At 47.7% G+C, this 23,911-nt stretch overlaps 1 protein-coding gene across 2 annotated transcripts in view; it reads left to right on the top strand.

Annotated features, from left to right (window-relative positions):
- Positions 1 to 23,911, top strand: part of dnah7 (dynein, axonemal, heavy chain 7) — a 498,762-nt gene that overhangs the window by 52,111 nt on the left and 422,740 nt on the right. For both annotated transcript variants that reach the window (XR_005459743.1, XM_038789116.1), the window contains exon 8: positions 14,699 to 14,824. Coding sequence is in view for 1 of the 2 variants with exons in the window: in XM_038789116.1 (XP_038645044.1) it covers positions 14,699 to 14,824 (126 nt within the window). In the remaining variant the exon portion in view is untranslated. The remainder of the gene's footprint in view (positions 1 to 14,698; positions 14,825 to 23,911) is intronic.

Here is a 23,911-nt window from a genome sequence, read left to right on the forward strand (position 1 = left end):
ATACCAGGTCCAGTATGGCCCCTTCCCGAGTTGGACTATTTACATACTGCTCTAAAAAACTCTCCTGGATGCTCCTTACAAACTCTGCTCCACCTACACCTCCAACATTACACGAATCCCATTCAATGTTGGGGAAGTTAAAATCTCCCATCACAACCACCCTATTGCTCCTACATTTTTCTATAATCTGTCTGAATATTTGTACCTCTACTGCATGCTCACTTTTGGGAGGCCTGTAGTAAAGTCCCAACAATGTTACTGCACCCTTCCTATTTCTTAGCTCCACCCATATTGCCTCAGTGCTCGAATCCTCTATCGTGCCCTCCTTAATCACAGCTGTGATATCATCTCTGACGAGTAATGCAACTCCTCCTCCCCTTCTACCTCCCTCTCTATCCCTCCTGAAGCATCTATACCCTGGGATATTCAGTAGCCAGTCCTGCCCTTCCCTCAACCAAGTCTCAGTAATACCAATAACATCATATTCCCAGGTACTGATCCAAGCCCTAAGTTCATCTGCCTTACCTGCTACACTTCTCGCATTAAAACAAATGCACGACAGACCACCTGTCCCTTTGCGTTTATCATCTCTTCCCTGTCGACTCTTCTCCTTAGTCACATGGAGTTTATTATCTCGTACCTTACCGGCTTTAGTTGCTGCTTCTTTACTGACCTCTAACTTCCTAATCTGGTTCCCATCCCCCTGCCACATTAGTTTAAAACCTCCCCAACAGTGTTAGCAAAAGCACCCCCTAGGACATTGGTTCCAGTCCTGCCCAGGTGTAGACTATCCAGTTTGTAATGGTCCCACTGCCCCCAGAACCGGTTCCAATGTCCCAAAAATCTGAACCCCTCCCTCCTGCACCATCTCTCAAGCCACGTATTCATACTGACTATTCTTGAATTTCTACTCTGACTGTCCCGTGGCACTGGTAGCAATCCTGAGATTACTACCTTTTGAGGTCCTACTTTTTAACTTGTCTCCTAACTCCCTAAATTCTGATTGTAGGACCTCATCCTTTTTTTACCTATATCGTTGGTGCCTATATGCACCACGACAACTGGCTGTTCACCCTCCATCTTCAGTATGTCCTGCAGCCGATCGGAGACATCCCTGACCCGAGCACCCGGGAGGCAACATACCATTCGGGAGTCTCGTTTTCGACCACAGAAATGCCTGTCTACTCCCCTTACAATTGAATCCCCTATGACTATTGCCACCATGACTGGTGCCATGAGCCTGGCTACTATTGCCTTCCCCTGGTGAGTCATCTCCCCCAACAGTATCCAAAACGGTGTACCTGTTTTGGAGGGAGATGACCGAAGGGGACACCTGCACTGCCTTCCTGCTCTTTCTCTGCCTTTTGGTCACCCATTCCCTGTCTCCCTCACCAATCCTAATCTGCGGTGTGACCAACTCACTGAACGTGCTATCCACGACCTGCCTCAGCATCGCGGATGCTCCAAAGCGAGTCCCATCTGCAGCTCCAGAGCCGTCATGCAGTCTAACAGGCGCTGCAGCTGGACACACTTCGCGCACATGAAGGAGTCAGGGACATCGGCCGCGTCCCTGAACTCCCACATTGAGCACGAGGAGCATAACACGGGTCTGGGATCTCCTGCCATTTTTACCTTTACCTTAACTGATTAGAGTGAAAGTTGCAGCGAAAGGAAGCTTTGCTAAGATGGAGGAGAAAGATTCTGCATTAAGGTTCATACCCGCCATAGGTATTCCTGCTTCTGTGCTAATTTGCATATAAATTATGGCGGCACGGTAGAACAATGGTTAGCACTGTTGCTTCACAGCGCTAGGGACCTGGGTTCGATTCCCGGCTCCGTTCACTGTCTGTGTGAAGTCTGCACGTTCTCCCCATGACTGTGTGGGTTTCCTCCGGGTGCTCTGGTTTCCTGCCAAAAGTCCAGAAAGACGTGCTGTTAGGTAATTTGGACATTCTGAATTCTGTATACCTGAACAGGCGTCGGATTGTGGCGACTAGGGGCTTTTCACAGTAACTTCATTGCAGTGTCAATGTAAGCCTATTTGTGACATTAAAGATTATTATTACAAAGAACCCTTTCAAACAGATGCACCCTTATCAATCCCATTCACCTCTTCATTTTATCCAAATTTTAGTTTTAATCTGTATTTTACTCAACTCTTATCTTCCTTTTACTCCAATATTTTGACACACTGTCTTTGGTTGATATGCCTGGCAGAGCTGAATAACTGGCAGTATGTGAAGGCACCTAGAGGTGGGTGTGAGGCTGAAATTATTGGAAGATGTGTGAAGTTGATTGTGTGAAATTTAGGCCTGAGTCCTGAGATATAGGGGTTGTCAAGAACATTTCTCCTATTTCAACCTCATCCAAAAGCAATGCCGAGGAAAACTATAGTTCTGCAAGAAGTTGTTCACAGAACGGTGCCACCATCTTCAACCCTAGCTGGAGCTGGAAAGGATAGTGCTGCTAGTGGCCGTAAGGTGACAGTGGTGTTGAATTTTAAAGCATCCTGATCTTCCCAGGTAGTCATAGTCAATGTTGATATTCCAACGTTTCCTAGTGCACCATCCATTGATGCATCTTGAAATTGAGAGGGGCCATGTTATATCAGGAGAGCTGAATACCTCAACAGAATGAGAGGGAATTTCACTTTGTCAGGATAGATCAATTCATGTTGGACATAATGGACTATAAAAAATTGGCTTTGTAGGCATCCCCATATCAAAAGGGAAAAGTATAACAACCAGAATGTCTAACATATTATCGATGTGCAGTTACAGGTCCATCATGCACAAAACATCACGTTCGTGAATGCCTGCCATCCTGGCACTTAAAGTGATAATCATTTCATTCTGAGGCAGTGAACATTTCCTGTCATCATCTGGTACCCATGGAGAACCAGAGGGTGACTTCTCAGGGAAAAAGGCTATACAAAGGTATACCTGGCTAATCACACCGCTCTGCCACCTGGTCATGCAAGGATAATTGTTTGTAATGAGAACCATGGAATCACCAGGAACATCATGGAACAGCCGATCTTCGTACTCAATCAATGCTCCAATGCCTGGGCAGCGGAAGGGAGCACTCCAATGCACACTCCACAATCAAGTTTGTGATAGACTGCTGCACCTTTGTGATATTGCCATTGTGAGGGCATAGCCATTGCCATGAGGCATCTTGAGGTCACCTTGGGAGGAGGAAGAGAAGATGGCAAGGCGATACATTCTTCAATCCTTCACTCTGGATGTGCTGTCTGAGATTCTGGTTTCTAGAAAACTTATGGCCCTTATGGATCATCCCCTGACATTACATCCACCTAAGACCACCCCCATCAGAATACCACCTAGTTACGGACCAGTAACTCCACAATTATACTTCTCCTTGTATGGAGCAGCACCTCAGCAATTCTTGTAATCCATTGGAGTACATGTTGGCTACGAGTACCTGCATGCCCCTTTAAGCATTGACATCCATAGCAGTGATGTAGAAGCTTGAGCCCAAATGGATCTTGTTGCTAGTATCAGAGTTTCCACATCAGCAATAATACATTGGGTGGCTTCTGTTGGTGTTGTATTGGAAAGAACCAACTTTGCATCATTATTGGGTCCACTTGTGCTGTTATGAAGTTGGCTATCATTCCCATGGTGGAAAGGATGAGTCCCACGTGCTTCATGATGACTTTGAATTTTTGGAACTGGACTCTTTCATAGAATCATAGAATTTAAAGTGCAGATGGAGGCCATTTGGCCCATCGAGTCTGCACCAGCCCTTGGAACGAGCACCCTACCTAAGCCTCCACCCTATCCCCGTAACCCAGCAATCCATTTTGGACACCAAGGGTAATTTAGCATGTCCAATCCACCTCACCTGCACCTCTTTGGACTGTGGGAGGAAACCGGAGCAACCAGAGGAAACTCACGCAGACATGGGGAGAACGTACAGACTCCGCACAGACAGTAACCGGGAATTGAACCTGGGACCTGGAGCTGTGAAGCAACTGTGCTAACCACTGTTCTACCTTGCTGCCCATGCTTCTTGACAGTGACGAGGCTGTCTGGAAGGTCTGCTAATGTTCCAGAATCTGTGATTCATCATCAGCATGCTGCCTCACTAAAATTCTCACCTGAGTCCCATGTAGCAGAAATTGTCAGCAATATTGCCCTCCTGTGAGCTGGTACATGATCTGCAGTTTCCCTCGGGCTTGGCTGCACCCCACTTATGCCCAATGATTCACTATGCACTGGTCCTAACTCTATAACAGTTTGTACAGTGCTAGTGTCTGAGCTGATGGCTGGCACATCTTCATCACTAATAGTAATACTAAAAGGAATAAAACGGGAAGTAACAACGTAAATGGTAAGCGACGTAGCAGGTTGTTACATGAAGATTATCTTAGAATTTACAGTGCAGAAGGAGGCCATTCGGCCCATTGAGTCTGCACTGGCTCTTGGAAAGAGCACCCTACCCAAGGTCAACACTGCCACCCTATCCCCATAAACCAGTAACCTCACCCAATACTAAGGGCAATTATGGACTCTCAGGGCAATTTAATATAGCCAATCCACCTAACCTGCACATCTTTGGACTGTGGGAGGAAACCGGAGCACCTGGAGGAAACCGGAGCACCCGGAGGAAACCCACGCACACACTGGGAGGATGTGCAGACTCCGCACAGACAGTGACCCAAGCTGGAATCGAACCTGGGACTCTGGAGCTGTGAAGCAATTGTGCTATCCACAATGTTACCGTGTTGCCCCAAGATATGGGTTCAACGACAAGGAAAATTTGGAGAAACGTTAAGAGGAAATATAACTTAGGAGAGGTTACTGATCGAGGTGTTAAGGTTCAAAACAGAGTTATAAAAGCCAACATAAGTGTACTTTAACTGAATGCTCGTAGTATTTGGAATAAGGTAAATGAGCTGATGGCGCAAATCACCGTGAATGACTATGATTTAGTGGCCATTACTGAAACATGGTTAAAGGATGGTCAAGACTGGGAGTTAAATATCCAAGGGTATCAAACTATTCGGAAGGACAGAGTGGATGGTAAAGGAGGTGGTGTAGCTCTGTTATTTAAGGATGACATCCGGGCAATAGTAAGGGATGACATTGATGCTATGGAGGATAACGTTGAATCCATTTGGGTGGAAATCAGGAATAGTAAGGCAAAAAAGTCAGTGATAGTAGTCTATAGGCCACCAAATAGTAACATTGTGGTGGGGCAGGCAATAAACAAAGAAATAACTGATGCACGTAGAAATGGTACAGCAATTATCATGGGGGATTTTAATCTACATGTCGATTGGTTTAACCAGGTCGATCAAGGCAACCTTGAGGAGGAGTTTATAGAATGTATCCACTATAGTTTCCTAGAATGTATGTAATGGAACCTACGAGGGAACAAGCAGTCCTGGATCTGGTAAAATCAAATACTAGTGTTTTGTGCTCAAACAAAGGAGATTACAATGGGATGAGAGAAGAGCTAGCTAAGGTAGACTGGGAGCAAAGATTTTATAGTGAAACAGTTGAGGAACAGTGGAGAACCTTCCAAGCGATTTTTCACAGTGCTCAACAAAGGTTTATACCAACAAAAAGGAAGGACTGTAGAAAGAGGGAAAATCGACCGTGGAATCTAAGGAAATAAGGGAGAGTGTCAAAATGAAGGAAAAAGCACACAAAGTGGCAAAGATTAGTGGGAGACTAGAGGACTCGGAAATCCTTATGGGGCAACAGAAAGCTACTAAAAAAGCTATAAAGAAGAGTAAAATAGATTATGAGAGTAAACTTGCTCAGAATAGAAAAACAGATAGTAAAAGTTTCTACAAATATATAAAACAAAAAGAGTGGCTAAGGTAAATATTGGTCCTTTAGAGAATGAGAAGGGAGATTTAATAATGGGAGATGAGGAAAGGGCTGAGGAACTGAACAGATTTTTTGGGTCGGTCTTCACCGTGGAAGACACAAATAACATGCCAGTGACTGATAGAAATGAGGCTATGACAGGTGAGGACCTTGAGATGATTGTTATCACTAAGGAGGTAGTGATGGGCAAGCTAATGGGGCTAAAGGTAGACAAGTTTCCTGGCCCTGATGGAATGCATCCCAGAGTGCTAAAAGAGATGGCTAGGGAAATTGCATATGCACTAGTGATAATTTACCAAAATTCACTAGACTCTGGTGTGGTCCTGGTGGATTGGAAATCGACAAACGTGACACCACTGTTTAAAAAAGGAGGTAGGCAGAAAGTGGGTAATTATAGGCCAGTGAGCTTAACTTTGGTCGTAGGGAAGATGCTGGAATCTATCATCAAGGAAGAAATAGCGAGGCATCTGGATGGAAATTGTCCCATTGGGCAGACGCAGCATGGGTTCATAAAGGGCAGGTCGTGCCTAACTAATTTAGTGGAACTTTTTGAGGACATTACCAGTGGGGTAGATAATGGGGAGCCAATGGATGTGGTATATCTGGATTTCCAGAAAGCCTTTGACAAGGTGCCAAACAAAAGGTTGCTGCGTAAGATAAAGATGCATGGCATTAAGGGTAAAGTAGTAGCATGGATAGAGGATTGGTTAATTAATAGAAAACAAAGAGTGGGGATTAATGGGTGTTTCTCCGGTTGGCAATCAGTAGCTAGTGGTGTCCCTCAGGGATCAGTGTTGGGCCCACAATTGTTCACAATTTACATAGATGATTTGGAGTTGGGGACCAAGGGCAATGTGTCCAAGTTTGCAGACGGCACTAAGGTGAGTGGTAAAGCAAAAAGTGCAGAGGATACTGGAAGTCAGGGCCGGCTCAAGGTACCGGCAACTCGCCCGGGGCGCCATGTGCTAGGGGGCGCCATCAAGGAGTGCGGGTCCCGCGCATGCGCAGTTGGGCCGGTGCCAACCAGCGCATGCGCGGTGGCCGTCCTCCCTCAGGCCGCCCCGCACAAACATGGCGGATGGATCCAGGCTCGCCGGTGGTCACTCCGCCCCCCCCCCTCGGACCCCCTCCCCCACCCCCCCCGGCCCGGCCCGGACCCCCCCCCCCCGGCACCGCCCCCGCCCCCCCCCCCCCCCCCCCCCCCCGGCACCCCCCCCCCCCCCCCCCCCCCCCCCCCCCCCCCCCCCCCCCCCCCCCCCCCCCCCCCCCCCCCCCCCCCGAAGGGCGCCGAAGTTCAGCTTGCCCGGGGCGCCAGCAACCCTAGGGCCGGCGCTGCTGGAAGTCTGCAGAGGGATTTGGATAGGTTAAGTGAATGGCCTAGGGTCTGTCAGATGGAATACATTGTTGACAAATGTGAGGTTATCCATTTTGGTAGGAATAACAGCAAAAGGGATTATTATTTAAATGATAAAATATTAAAACATGCTGCTGTGCAGAGAGACCTGGGTGTGCCGGTGCATGAGTTGCAAAAAGTTGGTTTACAGGTGCAACAGGTGATTAAGAAGGCAAATGGAATTTTGTCCTTCATGCTAGAGGGAAGGAGTTTAAGACGAGGGAGGTGATGCTGCAATTGTATAAGGTGTTAGTGAGGCCACACCTGGAGTATTGTGTTCAGTGTTGGTCTCCTTACCTGAGAAAGGATGTACTGGCACAGGAGGGTGTGCAGAGGAGATTCACTAGGTTAATCCCAGAGCTGAAGGGGTTGGATTATGAGGAGAGGTTGAGTAGACTGGGACTGTACTCGTTGGAATTTAGAAGGGTGAGGGGGGATCTTACAGAAACATATAAAATTATGAAGGGAATAGATAGGATAGATGCGGGCAGGTTGTTTCCACTGGCGGGTGAAAGCAGAACCAGGGGCATAGCCTCAAAATAAGGGGATGTAGATTTAGGACTGAGTGTAGGAGGAACTTCTTCACCCAAAGGGTTGTGAATCTATGGAATTCCTTGTCCAGGGAAGCAGTTAAGGCTCCTTCATTAAATGCTTTTAAGCTAGAGATAGATAGTTTTTTGAAGAATAAAGGGATTAAGGGTTATGGTGTTTGGGCCGGAAAGTGGAACTGAGTCCACAAAAGATCAGCCATGATCTCATTGAATGGCAGAGCAGGCCCGAGGGGCCAGATGGCCTACTCCTGCTCCTAGTTCTTATGAGACTGCTGTTCGTCTTCCTCCTGGGTGTGATGGCAATTCCAGTGTATCCAAAAGCATGAAATCAGAAGGAGGGGATTGAGGTGACGGGGGTGGTGGGCTGTAAAGCAACTGGCCCAAATTCACACCATCTGTATCTTGCACAATACGCCATATTACTGAATCAGGGTACAGTGAGAGTTTTGAAGAGCCGTCAGACAGTGACACTCTGTCATCATGAATCTTCTCATGGTACCTGATGCTATGGACTCTGCCACAACAATCCTCATGTTGCACAGAACCATCTTCTCTATCTGCTTAGTAAATGAAAGCATGCCTGAATGGGGATGAGAAAAATATCAGCCATGATGGAATGGCGGAGCAGACTCAATGGGCCGAATGGCTTAATTCTGCTCCGAAATCTTATCGTCACAGTGTCCTGAAAGGAAAATGTGGTAATTTGTTGCGCTTGTTAAGACCCTCCAATTGCCTGCACGCGTGATCATCTGATCCCCGGCCACCTATAAGGCCCCCCCGGTGTCCGATTTCCCCCCCCGCCCCCCACCATGGCGGCCGCGGACTGAGTCTGCAGCTGCCATGCCAGCATCCCGACTGGCAATACCAGGTTAGTTCCAAGCCGTCGGGAACTCGGCCGTTTGGGAGCAGAGGATCGCTGGACGGGCCTCTGTCAATGGCACCCAACCGCGCGATGTACTCTCCGATCATGCCGATTCTTGGGTCTCGGAGAATCGCCGAACTGGCGCTGAGCCCCGATTTCGGCACAAAATTGGATTCTCCACCACCACACCAAACGCGATTTCGGCACAGGGCTGCGGAGAATCCAGCCCCAGTTCTTAGTGGTGTATATTTTCAATGTGATCTAATATGAGGAAAGATATGCAAACCAGTGATGAACAGTCCAGTCTTGTTGTAATCAATTAATAAAGAATATTTATTAACTTGAAAGAAACACACAAGACAGATTACAATACAAGAAAAGTGTATGCTTAATTTCAAATAATAGCTGCACATACACAGTATCTTATGAAGTTAACCCTGTTCCCAGATATCTACAATCCTGAAAATGAGAAATATCCCTTTTTCGAAACCACATCCCATACCGTATAATTCTGTGAGCTAAACCCAGCAGATATTACCATCTGTGAGTTTTCTTCTAGCTTCGGAAAACTCTTTTCTTCGGTTCAGCGTAGCATTTCTTCTCTCTGAGATTTGTTAAAATAGCAGCATTTAGCACCAACCTGTTTTTGGGAGATGAATTGCCTTTTCAGCTGGGTGTGGCTATGGTTGCAGCTGCTTACCAGCTGTAACTCTCTTCCTACTCTCATGCTGTACTCTGTTACCCTGCTATGGATCTATTGTTTCCCTCCTTAGCCTATGTTAGCCTACTTAGGTAACCCTATGCATCAGACTTTCAGCCCTAAAAAAACATTTTCACCTCCTCTTCAAATCTTGACAGGGCCTGTATAAATTTAAACGTATTGCGCTGGGTTCCGTTCTCGGACTAAGAACCCCTCTAATTTCTGGCAGCTCCCTGCATATTTGCAGTATCTTAAGCTGGAAGACTCTCTTTTGCTTTTTCCTCTCTCTTTTTCCTTTCTCTCTCTCTCCTTTTTCCTTTCTCTCTCTCTCTCTCTCTCTCTCTCTCTCTCTCTCTCTCCTTTTTCCTTTCTCTCTCTCTCAGCTTTTTCCTTTCTCTCTCTCTCTCTTTCTCTCTCTCCTTTTCCTTTCCTTTCTCTCTCTCTCTCCTTTTTCCTTTCTCTCTCTCTCTCTCCTTTTTCCTTTCTCTCTCTCTCTCTCCCCTTTTTCCTTTCTCTCTCTCTCTCCTTTTTTTTTCTCTCTCTCTCAATCTCCACTTTGGAAGGAGTAACAGGAATGCAGAGTACTGGGCTAATGGCAAGATTCTTGGTAGTGTAGATGAACAGAGAGATCTCGGCATCCAGGTACGTAAATCCCTGAAAGTTGCCACCTAGGTTAATAGGGATGTTAAGAAGGCATATGGTGTGCTAGTCTTTATAAGCAGGGGGATTGAGTTTCGGAACCACAAGGTCATGCTGCAGCTGTACATTACTCTGGTGCGGCCGCACCTGGAGTACTGCGTGCAGTTCTGGTCACCACATTATAGGAAGATGTGGAAGCTTTGGAAAGGGTTCAGAGGAGATTTACTAGGATGTTGCCTGGTATGGAGGGAAGGTCTTACGAGGAAAGGCTCAGGGAATTGAGGTTGTTTTCGTTAGAGAGGAGAAGGCTGAGAGGTGACTTAATAGAGACATATAAGATAGTCAGATAGTTAGATAGGGTGGACAGTGAGAGTCTTTTTCCTCGGATGGTGATGACCAACACGAGGGGACATAGCTTTAAATTGAGGGGTGATAGATATAGGACAGATGTCAGAGGCAGTTTCTTTACTCAGAGAGTAGTAGGGGTGTGGAACGCCCTGCCTGCAACAGTAGTAGACTCGCCAACTTTAAGGGCATTTAAGTGGTCACTGGATAGACATATGGATGAAAATGGAATAGCGTAGGTCAGATAGGCTTCAGATGGTTTCACAGGTCGGCGCAACATCGAGGGCCGAAGGGCCTGTACTGCGCTGTAGTGTTCTATGTTCTATGTTCCACTTCTTTTTGTTTTTTGCTGCATTTCCAATTGTTTCATTTGTAACTGGATTTTAGCCAATTCTACATATCGCTGCCATGACCCAGGCTGTGTTTCATGCATTTCTCATGCATTCCTTTCAAATTTAAATGCTGAGCAATTGCATCAATTATCTCTGGCTTCCTAGCTCTAGCTGGTACCTCTATTTCTAATGCACCGACCAATTCGACTAACTTGCCTTTGCAAAGCTCTTTGAAATAAGCCAGAGATAAGTTGTGCACCTCAAGAAAACCCTTAGCAATATCCAAAGGCACGCTGTTGTACCACTACAAACCTGGTGTCTCTTTTAATTTACACTGTAACCTAAATGCGCTGTCTACCATTCCAAAGATCCCAGGTGAGCCCACAAATTATGTAACAACACATTCGGCAAGTGCGTGGTCAGTTCCAACCTCACTCACCCTGGAGTCACAACACAAATGAATTAACCAATAATTCTTATAAAAATGCCCAAAGTCTTTGGCCCTTGGCTGCCCAATGAGTATAGTCACAAGGTTTGTAAGTTGAAACACAATTACTGTGTATTTATGCCAAGAACTATCATGAAATAGGCAGTAAATGCAACTAGATAACAACAAACTCATACTTACTACCCACTTAACTGTCCCACCCTTTACCCACATACTTAAGACAGATAAACACGGGTGAAAAGGGGTAAAAATATAATAAGGATGAAGGTCTTTGCGCAGATGGTGGTTCTTTAACATACCTTCCTCACAGAACAGAGATAAAAGTCTCCGGTTTACACCTGGTAATAGTCTTCTTTGCAGAGCCATTCATTTGGGGTCCCGGGGTTAGAAAATGTAGTACTCACAGGCAGCAGTCTTTCTGGAGGGACACTGTAGCTTTCATCAAGCTGGGCCTTCAACTCAAAGTTCCAATTTAGGCCAATACCTTTTTGGAGAGACACTTAATTTCACATCAAACCTTGCTTCCAGCGCGTGGTTTGACTTCAGTCCTCTGCAGTCTCAGGAGAACGGCATCCAGACTTGCTGGAGAGAAAGTCAGCCCTCGCAATGGCCTTCTGAAGAGAATAAGTTGGATCTTTTTTGCAGAGTGTTAGTTAGATCCTACCATCAGGTTGGCAAAATCCAAACTGGAACCCTCATGACTCTGAATTAATTCCAGTAGGATCAGATCCAATCACCACCTGTTACTGGGCAGGCACCACCTTTTGGCCAATTCATTGGCCGCCAGCCAAATCAATCAAACCGAGTCTCATTCAATCTCTGTCATTGGTGCCGGACAGTCCACAGCTCTAGTTTTAACCAGCACAGACGAATACAATGGTCTCTTCTGCTGCTGAAATTCTGTTTGAATTAAAGGCATGGTCGCTACTTTCTTTTGCTTGAATTAGAGATGCAGGCTGCCTTAAAGACAAATGTCCACAAATCATCCATGGATAAAAAATATAATGCCAAATATAAATGAAAAGGGAAATAAGGAAATAAACAGGAAGGACTCTTACAGAGGGTAGGATTGACATTTTATAATGAGTTGGATCTTGCTGCAAAAGTAATATTGCATTAATAATACATGTTGTTATTAATGCACAAATAGCTCAGATTGTTCATTGGATTATGAGTTACACCATGAGTGACAAATATGCAGTTTTCTAGTTGATTTACATTGTTCCACTATTTGCTTTGCACAAGTGCCATTTTGGTCTTAACCTTACTGCAATTTTTAATAACTTGCTGGATTTCCACATTTATTACCCATTAAACTCACCGATGTTCTCTGTACAAAACAATTTGAGAGTTCTCAACAAAGATAATTTTCCTGTGATGCAAAGACTCAAGACAAACCAAGCAACAGATAGTTAAGAAGTTCGTTGATTGCATTTTATACTACGTTATCGGGACAAAATCGACAAAGGAGGTCAAAGGCCACTTCCTGAGAAGCTCTAAATCAAATTTTAATTCATAACATCCGTAAGCTGTGCAAGCTGGAATGGCTGCGTACATGCAGCAGACATTGCTTTCTAGATGTAACTGCAATATGCAGCACCTTTGTCAGACAACTAGTGCTATTGGTTGTCCGTAGTTGCCTACTCTTTCCTGAATGATGCTGCTTTATTATGTTTGCTGTGTGGATGATGTTTAATGAAGAAAAGAGATAGATAATTTACCGTTTAATCCGGACAAATGTGAGGTAATACATTTTGTAAGATCTAATACAGGTAGGGAATATACAGTGAATGGTAGAACCCTCAAGAGTATTGACAGTCAGAAAGATCTAGGTGTTCAGGTCCACAGGTCAATGAAAGGGGCAACACAGATGGAGAAGGTAGTCAAGAAGGCATACGGCATGCTTGCCTTCATTGGCCGGGCATTGAGTATAAAAATTGGCAAGTCATGTTGCAGCTGTATAGAACCTTAGTTAGGCCACACTTGGAGTACAGTGTTCAATTCTGGTCGCCACACTACCAAAAGGAAGTGGAGGCTTTAGAGAGGGTGCAGAAGAGATTTGCCAGGATGTTGCCTGGTTTGGAGGGCATTAGCTATGAGAAGATGTTGAATAAACTTGGTTTGTTCTTACTGGAACAAAGGAGGTTGAGGGGCGACCTGATAGAGGTCTACAAAAGTATGAGGGGCATTGGCAGAATGGATAGCTAGAGACTTTTTCCCAGGGTAGAGGGGTCAATTACTAGGGGGGCATAGATTTAAGGTGCGAAGGGCAAGGTTTAGAGGAGATGTACGAGGCACGTGTTTTACACAGCGGGTACCTGAAACTCTCTGCCGGTGGAGGTGGTGGAAGCAGTGACGTTTAAGGTCATCTTGACAAATACTTGAATAGGATGGGAATAGAGGGATACAGACCCCGGAAGTGTAGAAGATTTTAGTTCAGACGGGCAGCATGGTTGGCACAGGCTTGGCGGGCCGAAGGGCCTGTTCCTGTGCTGGACTTTTCTTTGTTCTTTATAATTGCCTTCCAGGTACTCATCAATTGTGCATTCCTCACGTACGACAATCACACCGATCCAATTCTGCAGCTTTGGTGTTGGTTTTTTGAGGTGGGCCATTAGGGGGTAGTTAGTTCTGTTTTAATTAAACCCCAGTTGCGACTAGTTCTTAAACTTTATGCACTGACAGAACAGAAGATCACTTCTGCTATTGAATAATCTGTACTGCTTGTAAAATATATGATTTAGCACCCCAGTCTCAGGACCCATAGTTTTCCCAGAAGCAATCAACATAGGCTTATTCTCACTAGCTGTAGAAGTACCATATTATTCAAAGACTGACTGTATAAATGATGGGTAATTTACTTTTTATTCCTCTGTATCAGTTGAATCAATAATCAGCTTCTAGGACATTATTCATGAAGGCCCACCTTCTCAACCTTTCCCCTTGCCTGAGGTGTGGCGATCCTCGGGTTAAATCACCATCAGTCAGCTCTCCCTCGAAGGGGAAAGCAGTCTATGGTCATCTGGGACTATGGCGACTTTGCCTTTCGTGCATCCAGGTGCAACTTTTCACTTAATTCTTTCTGCTTTGTTTTTCTCAGAAAGGTCTTGAAAACCTACCTGTTTGCTATTCTTCTGATCATCGCTGATCATTTTCCTGTTCCTGCTTCGCATCTGATCCTGTTTGTCTGAAGCATGGGATGTTTGGTACTGTATAAAGATAAGTTCCGGTGAAATTCCATTCCATACATGTGTTTTACTGACACAACAGCTAAACAGCAACTTTGCAACAGAATGTTGGTGGTACAGTTTTCAAGTTGATTTAGAATTTTATTGCAGTGTGAAATTATTTTATAATGGTCAGTCCCTATCTGAAAATCTCAGTAGACTCTGAGGTTAAAAAAATGATTTTTATGAATGCTTTGATGCCAGAAAGGCTAACTCATGAAATTCAACTTTTACACAAATTTTGCATCTTTTTCATATCTGCATCTATGAAATTTTACCTTAATGACCTAATACTGGACAAACTTTTGTGTAACCTATATTTCTACATATTTTTAAGGTTGGAAATCGTACCAAAGCCTTGGAACAAATCATTTTTGACAGCACGCAACTTAATAAAGGCGAATCTTAATGCAATGAATCCCACAATGTTGGCTGTCCTGGATCTCTGGCAATGTTCTTTTCAGTGAGTTCTTATACTATTTGTATACAATGTAAAACCTTCAACTGAAGTCAGGAAACTCATCTGGTTCACTAATGTCCTTGAGGGAAGGGAATCTATCATCCTTACCTGGTCTGGGCTTCACGTAACTCCAGATCCACAGCAATGTGTTTGATTCTCAAATGCCCACTGAAACGGAAGGTAATAAGGGATGGGCAATAAATGTTGGTCCAACCAGCGAAGCCCAGATCCCGTAAATCAATTTAAAAATCTTTCTCATTTCAGATTGCTTTTTCTTTGGTGGGTGGGCGAAACACCTCAGCAGTGGATGGTTGAGACTTTAGTTATGACTTACCTGCTAGTACATCTAAATGGTTCTCGCACTATAAGTAAATTCCATATCTATGATTGCAGAGTCTTGCTGTATCCTAATTAGCAAATTCGGGTGTTGGGAAAATAAATGTCAGCATTCATCCACTCTTCTATTATATGAATGTTTAATACAATTTTAACAAGTTTTTAAAAAAAACTAATTTTTATTGGAATTTTTTACAGAAAATATAAAACATAACGACAAACGATGAAATGCAACAAAATAACCCATAATAACTGTAACCCCCCCCCAGACCGTATCGACGCATGTATCACATCCCCAACCCCAATGAACAACAAAAGAACTTAAAAATAAATTAAAATTAAATAAACAAACATAGTCATCGTCTCCCCCCCCCCCCCCCCTCCCCCCCCGGGTTGCTGCTGCTACTGTCCCAGTACCCTATCGTTGAGCCAGAAAGTCAAGGAAAGGTTGCCACCGCCTAAAGAACCCTTGTACCGACCCTCTCAGGGCGAATTTGACCTTCTCTAGCTTAATGAAACCCGCCATGTAATTGATCCAGGTCTCCACGCTTGGGGGCCTCGCATCCTTCCATTGTAGCAAGATCCTTCGCCGGGCTACTAGGGACGCAAAGACCAGCACACCAGCCTCTTTCGCCTCCTGCACTCCCGGCTCCCCTCTCCGACCCAGACCCCCGAAAGCACCCTGTCACTCACCCCCCTCGCGGGAAGCGAAGGGAATCCCTCCACCTGCTGTCTAGCAAATGCCTTTACCTGCAGATACCTGAACATGTTTCCTGGGGGGAGCCCAAATTTCTTCTCCAACTCCCCCAGGCTCGCAAACCTCCCATCAATAAACAGGTCCCTCAGCTGTCTGATGCCCGCTCTGTGCCAACCCTGAAATCCCCCATCAATTTTCCCCGGGACGAACCTATGGTTCCCCCTTAACGGAGCCTCCGTCGAGCCCCCCACTTCTCCCCTATGTCTCCTCCACTGCCCCCAAATCTTGAGGGTAGCCGCCACCACCGGACTCGTGGTATACCTCGTAGGAGGGAGCGGCCATGGCGCCGTTACCAGGGCCCCCTGGCTTGTATCTCCACAGGACGCCCTCTCCATCCGTTTCCATGCTGCCCCCTCCCCCTCCATTACCCACCTGCGCACCATCGACACATTGGCCGCCCAATAATACCCCGAGAGATTGGGTAACGCCCCCCCCCCCCCCCCCCCCCCCCCCCCCCCCCCCCCCCCCCATCTCTACCCCGCTCCATGAAGACCCGCTTCACCCTCGGGGTCCCATGCGCCCAAACAAAGCTCATGATGCTGCTGGTCACCCTTCTAAAAAAGGCCCTAGGGATAAAGATGGGCAAACACTAAAAAACGAACAAGAACCTTGGGAGAACCGTCATTTTGACGGACTGCACTCTACCCGCCAACGATAGCGGCACCATGTCCCACCTTTTAAATTCCTCCTCCATCTGCTCCACCAGCCTGGTAAAATTAAGCTTATGGAGAGTCCCCCAACTCCTGGCCACCTGCACCCCCAGGTATCTGAAACTCTTCACTGCCCTCTTAAATGGGAGTCTGCCAATTCCCTCCTCCTGATCACCTGGGTGTACTACAAATACCTCGCTCTTGCCTAAATTTAATTTATAGCCCGAGAAGCCCCCAAATTCCGCTAACAGCTCCATCACCCCCGGCATTCCCCCTTCTGGATCCGCCACATACAACAGCAGGTCATCCGCATACAGCGATACACGATGTTCCTCCCCACCCCGCACCAGACCCCTCCATCTCCCTGACTCCCTCAATGCCATAGCCAAAGGTTCAATCGCCAGTGCAAAGGGGACAGGGGGCACCCCTGCCTGGTCCCACGGTACAGCCTAAAGTACTCCGATCTCCTTCCATTGGCAACTACACTTGCCATCGGAGCCGCGTAGAGCAGCCTCACCCATTTGATGAATCCCTCCCCGAATCTGAACCGCTCCAGCACCTCCCACAAGTACCCCCACTCAACTCTATCAAACGCTTTCTCCGCATCCAGCGCCACCACTATCTCTGCCTCCCCCTCCACTACCGGCATCATAATAACATTTAGCAGTCTCCGCACATTCGTGTTGCGCTGCCGCCCCTTGACAAATCCTGTCTGATCCTCGTGTATCACCCCTGGCACACAGTCCTCTATCCTGGTGGCCAGGATTTTCGCCAGCAACATAGCGTCAACATTGAGGAGCGAGATAGGCCTGTATGATCCACACTGCAAGGGGTCCTTATCCCGCTTCAGGATCAGAGAGATCAGTGCCCGCGACATCGTCGGGGGCAACGCCCCCCCCCTCCCATGCCTCATTGAAGGCTCGCACCAACAGGGGGGCCCACCAGATCCGCATATTTTTTATAAAGTTCCACTGGGAACCCGTCCGGCCCCGGCGCCTTACCTGACTGCATTTGTCCAATCCCCCTGACTAGCTCCTCCAACTCTATCGGCGTCCCCAGCCCCTCTACCAGCTCCTCTTGAACCCTTGGGAAACATAGCCTGTTCATGAAGCTCTCCTTCCCCCCTCTCCCCATCAGAGGTTCCGACCGGTAGAAGTCCCTAAAGACCCCATTTACTTCTGTCCCCTTCTGCACTACATTCCCACCCCTAACCATCACTCCACCAATTTCCCTAGCCGCATCTCGCCTGCGGAGCTGATGCGCCAACATCCTGCTCGCCTTCTCCCCATACTCATATACCGCACCCTGCACCCTCCTCCACTGTGTCTCCGCCTTTCTGGTGGTCAACAAGTCAAATTTGGCCTGCAAACTACACCGTTCCCCCAGCAACCCCTCCTCCGGTGCCTCCGCATATCTCCTGTCCACATCCAGGAGCTCCCCCACCAGTCTCTCCCTCTCCTTCCTCTCCCTCCTTTCCCTATTGGCCCGGATGGAGATCAGCTCCTCCTGGATCACTGCTTTCAGAGCCTCCCAGACCATCCCCACCCGGACCTCCCCCGTGTCATTGGTATCAAGGACACCCCTCAATACTTCCCCGGACCCTCCTACACACCTCCTCATCAGCCAGCATCCCCACATCCAGGCGCCAGAGCGGGCGCTGGTCCCGCGCCTCCCCCATCTCCAGATCAACCCAGTGTGGAGCATGGTCTGAAATCGCTATGGCCGAATACTCGGCATCCTGCACCTTCGGGATCAATCCCCTGCTCAGGACGAAAAAATCTATTCGGGAATAGACCCTATGCACATGGGAGAAAAAGGAATACTCCCGCGCTCTCGGTCTCACAAACCTCCAGGGATCCACCCCTCCCATCTGGTCCATGAATCCCTTCAGCACTTTGGCCGCCGCCGGTCTCCTACCCGTCCTTGAACTGGACCAGTCCAGTGGGGGATCCAGCACTGTGTTAAAGTCTCCCCCCAATGATCAGGCCCCCTGCCTCCAGGTCCGGAATGCGGCCCAACAAGCGCCTCATGAAGCCGGCATCATCCCAATTCGGGGCATATACATTAACCAGCACCACCTTCTCTCCCTGCAGCCTACCCTTCACCATAATATATCTGCCCTCCTTGTCCGACACCACCTCAGCCGCCTCGAACGCCACCCTCTTTCCCACCAGAATCGCCACCCCCCGGTTTTTTGCGTCCAATCCTGAGTGAAAAACCTGCCCCACCCACCCCTTCCTCAGACGAACCTGGTCCGCCACCTTCAAGTGGGTCTCCTGGAGCATAGCTACGTCCGCCTTCAGATGAGAAAATACCCTAGTTCTCTTAACTGGCCCATTCAGCCCCCTCACGTTCCAGGTAATCAGCCGGATCAGAGGGCAACCCGGCCCTCTCCCCCGCCGGCTAGCCATAGCTTATCGATTGCTCGCCCCAGGCCAGCTCACCCCGCCTGACCCGTTCCCCATGGCGATAACGCCTCTCCTCTACCCCCCGAGCCCACACCAGCTCCTTCCTGGCCATTCCAGCAGCAACCCGGTATCACCCCCCCACCCCCCCAGGCTAGGACCCCTCCTAGCCGCGACGCACCCTCCATGGTACTTCCGTGAGTCAGCTGACTTCTGCTGACCCGGCAGCTCCCGCCAAAACCCATCCCCTCCCGGCATGGGGTCAGCCCCCTCTTGCCACACCTCCTTGGCACCGCTTCAGCGCGGGAAAGAAAACCAGTAGAGGCCACGCCCCCACCTCCAGCTCCGTCCCCCCTGCCCCACAGCGCGGGAAACCAGAGGAAAGCCCGCGCTTTCACACTGCCACACCCCACCCTTCTGACGCAGCTCCCCAAAATCCAGTTTCACCCCAACCCCCAGCCCCATACAGAAGAGAACATATAAAGCACATACCCCCAACGTTCCCCACATACCCCACACCCATACCCAACAGACAAACCCACCCGGAAACAGAGCAAACAGAAAACCAGCATAAAAAAAACACGTGTCAAAATTGAAGAACAGCAACAGCGAAAACAGCAACGGCCATAGTGTGTCCCTAAACCCTAGTTCGAGTCCAGCTTCTCCGCCTGTACAAAGGCCCACGCCTCCTCCTGGGACTCGAAGTAGTGGTGCCGGTCCTTATATGTCACCCACAGACGCACAGCCTGCAGGATTCCAAATCTGACCTGCTTGGCATGCAGCACCGCCTTCGTCCGGTTGAACCCGGCCCGCCGTTTTCCACCTCCGCACTCCAGTCCTGGTAGATTCGCACTACCGAATTCTCCCACTTGCTGCTCCTCTCTTTCTTGGCCCAGCGCAGCACACACTCCCGGTCACTAAATCGATGGAACCGCACCAGCACCGCCCGCGGGGGTTCATTTGCATTAGGCCTCCTGGCCAGCACTCTGTGAGCTCCCTCAAGCTCCAGGGGCAAATGGAAGGACCCCGCTCCCTTCAACGAGCTCAACATCGTGGTCACGTACGATGGGAGATCCGACCCATCCAGCCCCTCCGCCAGGCCCAGGATCCTCAAATTCTTTCTCCTCGTGCGAACGTCTAGCTCCTCCAAGCGGTCTTGCCACTTTTTGTGAAGTGCCTCGTGCAACTCCACTTTCCCCACGAGGACCACGGCCTCCTCCTCCCGCTCAGCGGCCTGCTGCTGCAACTCCCGAATGGACACCTCCTGGGCCGCCTGGGTCCCAAGCAGTTTGTTAGTAGTCGCATTCAGGGAGTCCAGCAACTCAGCCTTCAGCTCCGCAAAACAGCGCAGAAGAGAGGCTTGCTGCTCCTGCGCCCACTTCCACGAGTCTTCGGGTGTTCCGCCAGCCGCCATTTTGTCCTTCTTCCCCCGCTTTTCTTGGGGAGCTGCTGCAGCTTTTTCCTTTACCCCACTCCGGGTGAGCACCATAAATTATGGGGAATGCTCCTCTAGACACCTTCCCCCACCGGGATTCGTCGAGACAGCGCCGTTTGGGGCCCTCAAATCGGCCCAAAAGTCCTTAAGTAGCGGGAGCTGCGGTGCGGCTTAGCTCCGCATAGCCGCAACCGGAAGTTTCTAAAGCCAATTTTCTAACCGCTCCACTCCTAGTCCAGGCCATCCACCGGTGGAGAATCTGAGAAGGAGTGTTCCCACACGGGGAAAAGTCCAAACAGCACCACTACGAGCCCTTAAAAGAGCCCCAAAGTCCGAAAATAGCGGGAGCCACTGAACGTGCAGCTTAGCTCCGCATCACCGCTACCGGAAGTCCGTTCCCGCTTCTTCAATGGCCTTGGTGAGATCTTTTCACAGTTCTTCCCTCTGCTGCTAGAATTCAGCTTTCATAAAGGCCCTCAAGTCAGCTTGAGGCCTCTCAGCTGGCCCTTCCCCCGCCTGCATGCTTGCAGAGGCTTTTGTCTGCTGCTGCTTCAGCCCAATCTTATACTGTTTCTGAGGGTCTGATAACCAAGAAATATACTATTCCTGGGGGAAAGTACTCCTCGAACATTCACCTACATCTTTTCATCGAAATTCCAACCCGTGCCGCCCAAAAAAGAGCTCTTTTCTGTAACCTTGGGCAGGAGCTGCCTCTGTGTGATCACTCACTCCATGGTGCACACCGGAAGTGAACACAATTTTAACAAGTTGTTGACAAATTTAAAATGGACACATTTTCACCTCCTTTACAATAACAAAGAGATGAATTGGTCATCGGATAACATTGCTCAGCGTAATTTCCAACCTTAGATACTTGAATAACAAATGTTGACGTACTGTTGTTCAGTTCTAATTTGATTCCATTCTCAACAGTAGAAAATAATAAAAAGTACAACGATAAAATAACACAATAAGAAAAATAATATCAGCTGGATATGAAAAAGAATCTGTAGATTCGACCTGACTTTGTATTGTGTTGTAGGGGCAAAGATTCAGGAATTCATAGCATAACTAGAAGACACAATGGGCCTCAATGAAATAATGATATGTGATCCTGCCATGAAATAAAAGTCAGTTTTCCATTGTGACCCATCTCATAGTTAGTTGATATTAATACTTTTACTCAGCATTAATGTGATAATGCTAAACAATTAAAAAAGTATAATTCATTATTAAAATGTCAGTTAGCCTTTTAAGTACAGGCTATTTTTCTGTCTTTTAAAATATTGATTGACCTCCCATAGAATTGCTCCTAGTTAACTGGATGAAAAAGAAAATGCTGGAAAATCTCAGGTCTGGCAGCATTTGTCGGGAGATAAGAGCTAATCTTTCAAATCCAGATGACCCTATGTCAAAGCTCTTTTCTCTCCCAACAGATGCTGCCAGACCTGCTGAGATTTTCCAGCATTTTCTTTTTGGTTTCAGATCCCAGCATCCGCAGTAATTGGCCTCCTGCTACACTGTAAATTCTACGATTCTATGATAACAAGATCCCATAAACCAGAAAACCCTTGTCAAAGGTGTGGCCCAGCACATAGCACTCAAGACCTGGTATGGATGCTCCTGTTTCCTTCCCAAAACAGCAGGTTTGATTTTTTTCCAGAAAATAGTTATTTTTTTCCAAGTTATGTTTTTTCAAGTCTGGAAACAGCTTTTAAAAATGCAGACAGAGAAAAAACCCTTCTTTCAACCTGGGCAAAACAAACCAGTTCAAACTCAAAGTGAAAGTAAAACCAACTCCCAGAGCCACAGCCCAGCACCACCCACACAATGGCATCACTGAAGCCATGTGATAAGACAAAAACATTTCTTCAAGGCACTCCCCTGACAATATGTGTCTCATGCTAATGGATGTGTGCAATCCATTGCAAGAATAATCATTGAGTGCACAATGCCATGATAAGAATTGGATACTGAAGGGAGTTAAGACATAAATTACCCTCTGGTGGAGCGGATGAAATCATATATCCTCTTCCTGCACTGTATAGTGCTTCAGACGCTGTTGCTGGTTATGTTGCCCTCCTACGCAATGGTTTCCCAGACCGAAGATATGAAGTCGGTAGGCTTCCTGGAGCCACCCTTCGGATATAGGGCATGTCCACACTCCTCTGATCAGAGTCTTCAGGGCCTGATGGGTGAAGTGGGGTATTGTCTTCTTTCTGAAGCTTTCGGCTGTCTTCAGGTGGCCGGAAGACATCTCTGCAAGTTTGCTGAAGGCAGGTGGGCTGGAGAGAGTGAGATGTATATGCTGGGACTGGCACTTAAATATGGCACCCTGACCTTCAAGCTCCCCAGCTGATGGTGGGCAGACGAAGCAGTTTCTGATCCATCAGCTGGTTTGGCCTGATACTTGCCTGTGCATAACTAATGAGCTTCAAAGTGTGAAATTGGGTGCGTGTTCCTGCCATTCCGTCCAGCGCAAGGGTGCCGCCAGAACAGCTCGCCACCGCACTTAGTCTCATAAATGGAAAACTTTGCCCAAGGTGTGGGTGGGTATCTCTGTTGGCTGTTCAGATTGTTATGACCTACGTAGAGACTGATAACTTTTACAGAGAAATCTTAGCTTCCAGTTATTAGCTGAAAAGATAACACTTTAAGATTTTGCATTTTAATAAGCTTACTGTATCAAATGACTAATGAAATACTCCTAACCAAACACAATTTTTTTGAGTTATACTTTAAAATATAGAAATATACATTCTCTTCTTGCTTATTATGATAATTTTTATTGCCACAAGTAGGGCTACATTAACACTGCAATGAAGCTGTGAAAAGTCCTTAGTTGCCACACCGGCGCCTGTTCGGGTACGCCGAGGGAGAATTCAGAATGTTGAATTTGCCTAACAGTATGTCTTTCTGGACTTGTGGGAAGAAACCGGAGCACCCGGAGGAAACCCACTCAGACACTGGGAGAATGTACAGACTCCGCACAGACAGTGACCCAAGCCGGGAATCGAACCTGGGACTCTGGCGTTGTGAAGCAACAGTGCTATCCACTTTGCTTGACCCAAATTACACATCTCTTTGAAAAAGTTCACAGTTGCTCCCACCTCCCAATGGGTTGCTTCCTTTCTACTTTTCTCACCAGTCAACATCTAATCCTGGAACTGCCTTTCACTGGGAGGATTACACCGTAGATTTATTCCTCCGGTTCCAAGTTAGGCAAATCTTTCAGCCTCTTTCAACTCTTCACAAACTTGATCATCAAACTGAGTATTAGCATGGTGAATGCTGAACAGGGCCGGCTCAAGGCACCGGCAACTCGGGCAGTCGCCCGGGGCGCCATGTGCTTGGGGGCGTCAGACTGGGGCCCGCGCATGCGCAGTTGGGCCGGTGCTAACCAGCGCATGCGCGGTGGCCGCCCTCCCCCAGGGCCGCCCTCCCCCTGGGCTGGCCCCCCCTCTGTCCGCCCCCCCGCTCGGTCCGCTCCCCCCGCCCCCCCCCCCC

This window comes from Scyliorhinus canicula, chromosome 2 (assembly GCF_902713615.1).
Source record: "Scyliorhinus canicula chromosome 2, sScyCan1.1, whole genome shotgun sequence".
In the NCBI taxonomy this organism is placed as follows: domain Eukaryota; kingdom Metazoa; phylum Chordata; class Chondrichthyes; order Carcharhiniformes; family Scyliorhinidae; genus Scyliorhinus; species Scyliorhinus canicula.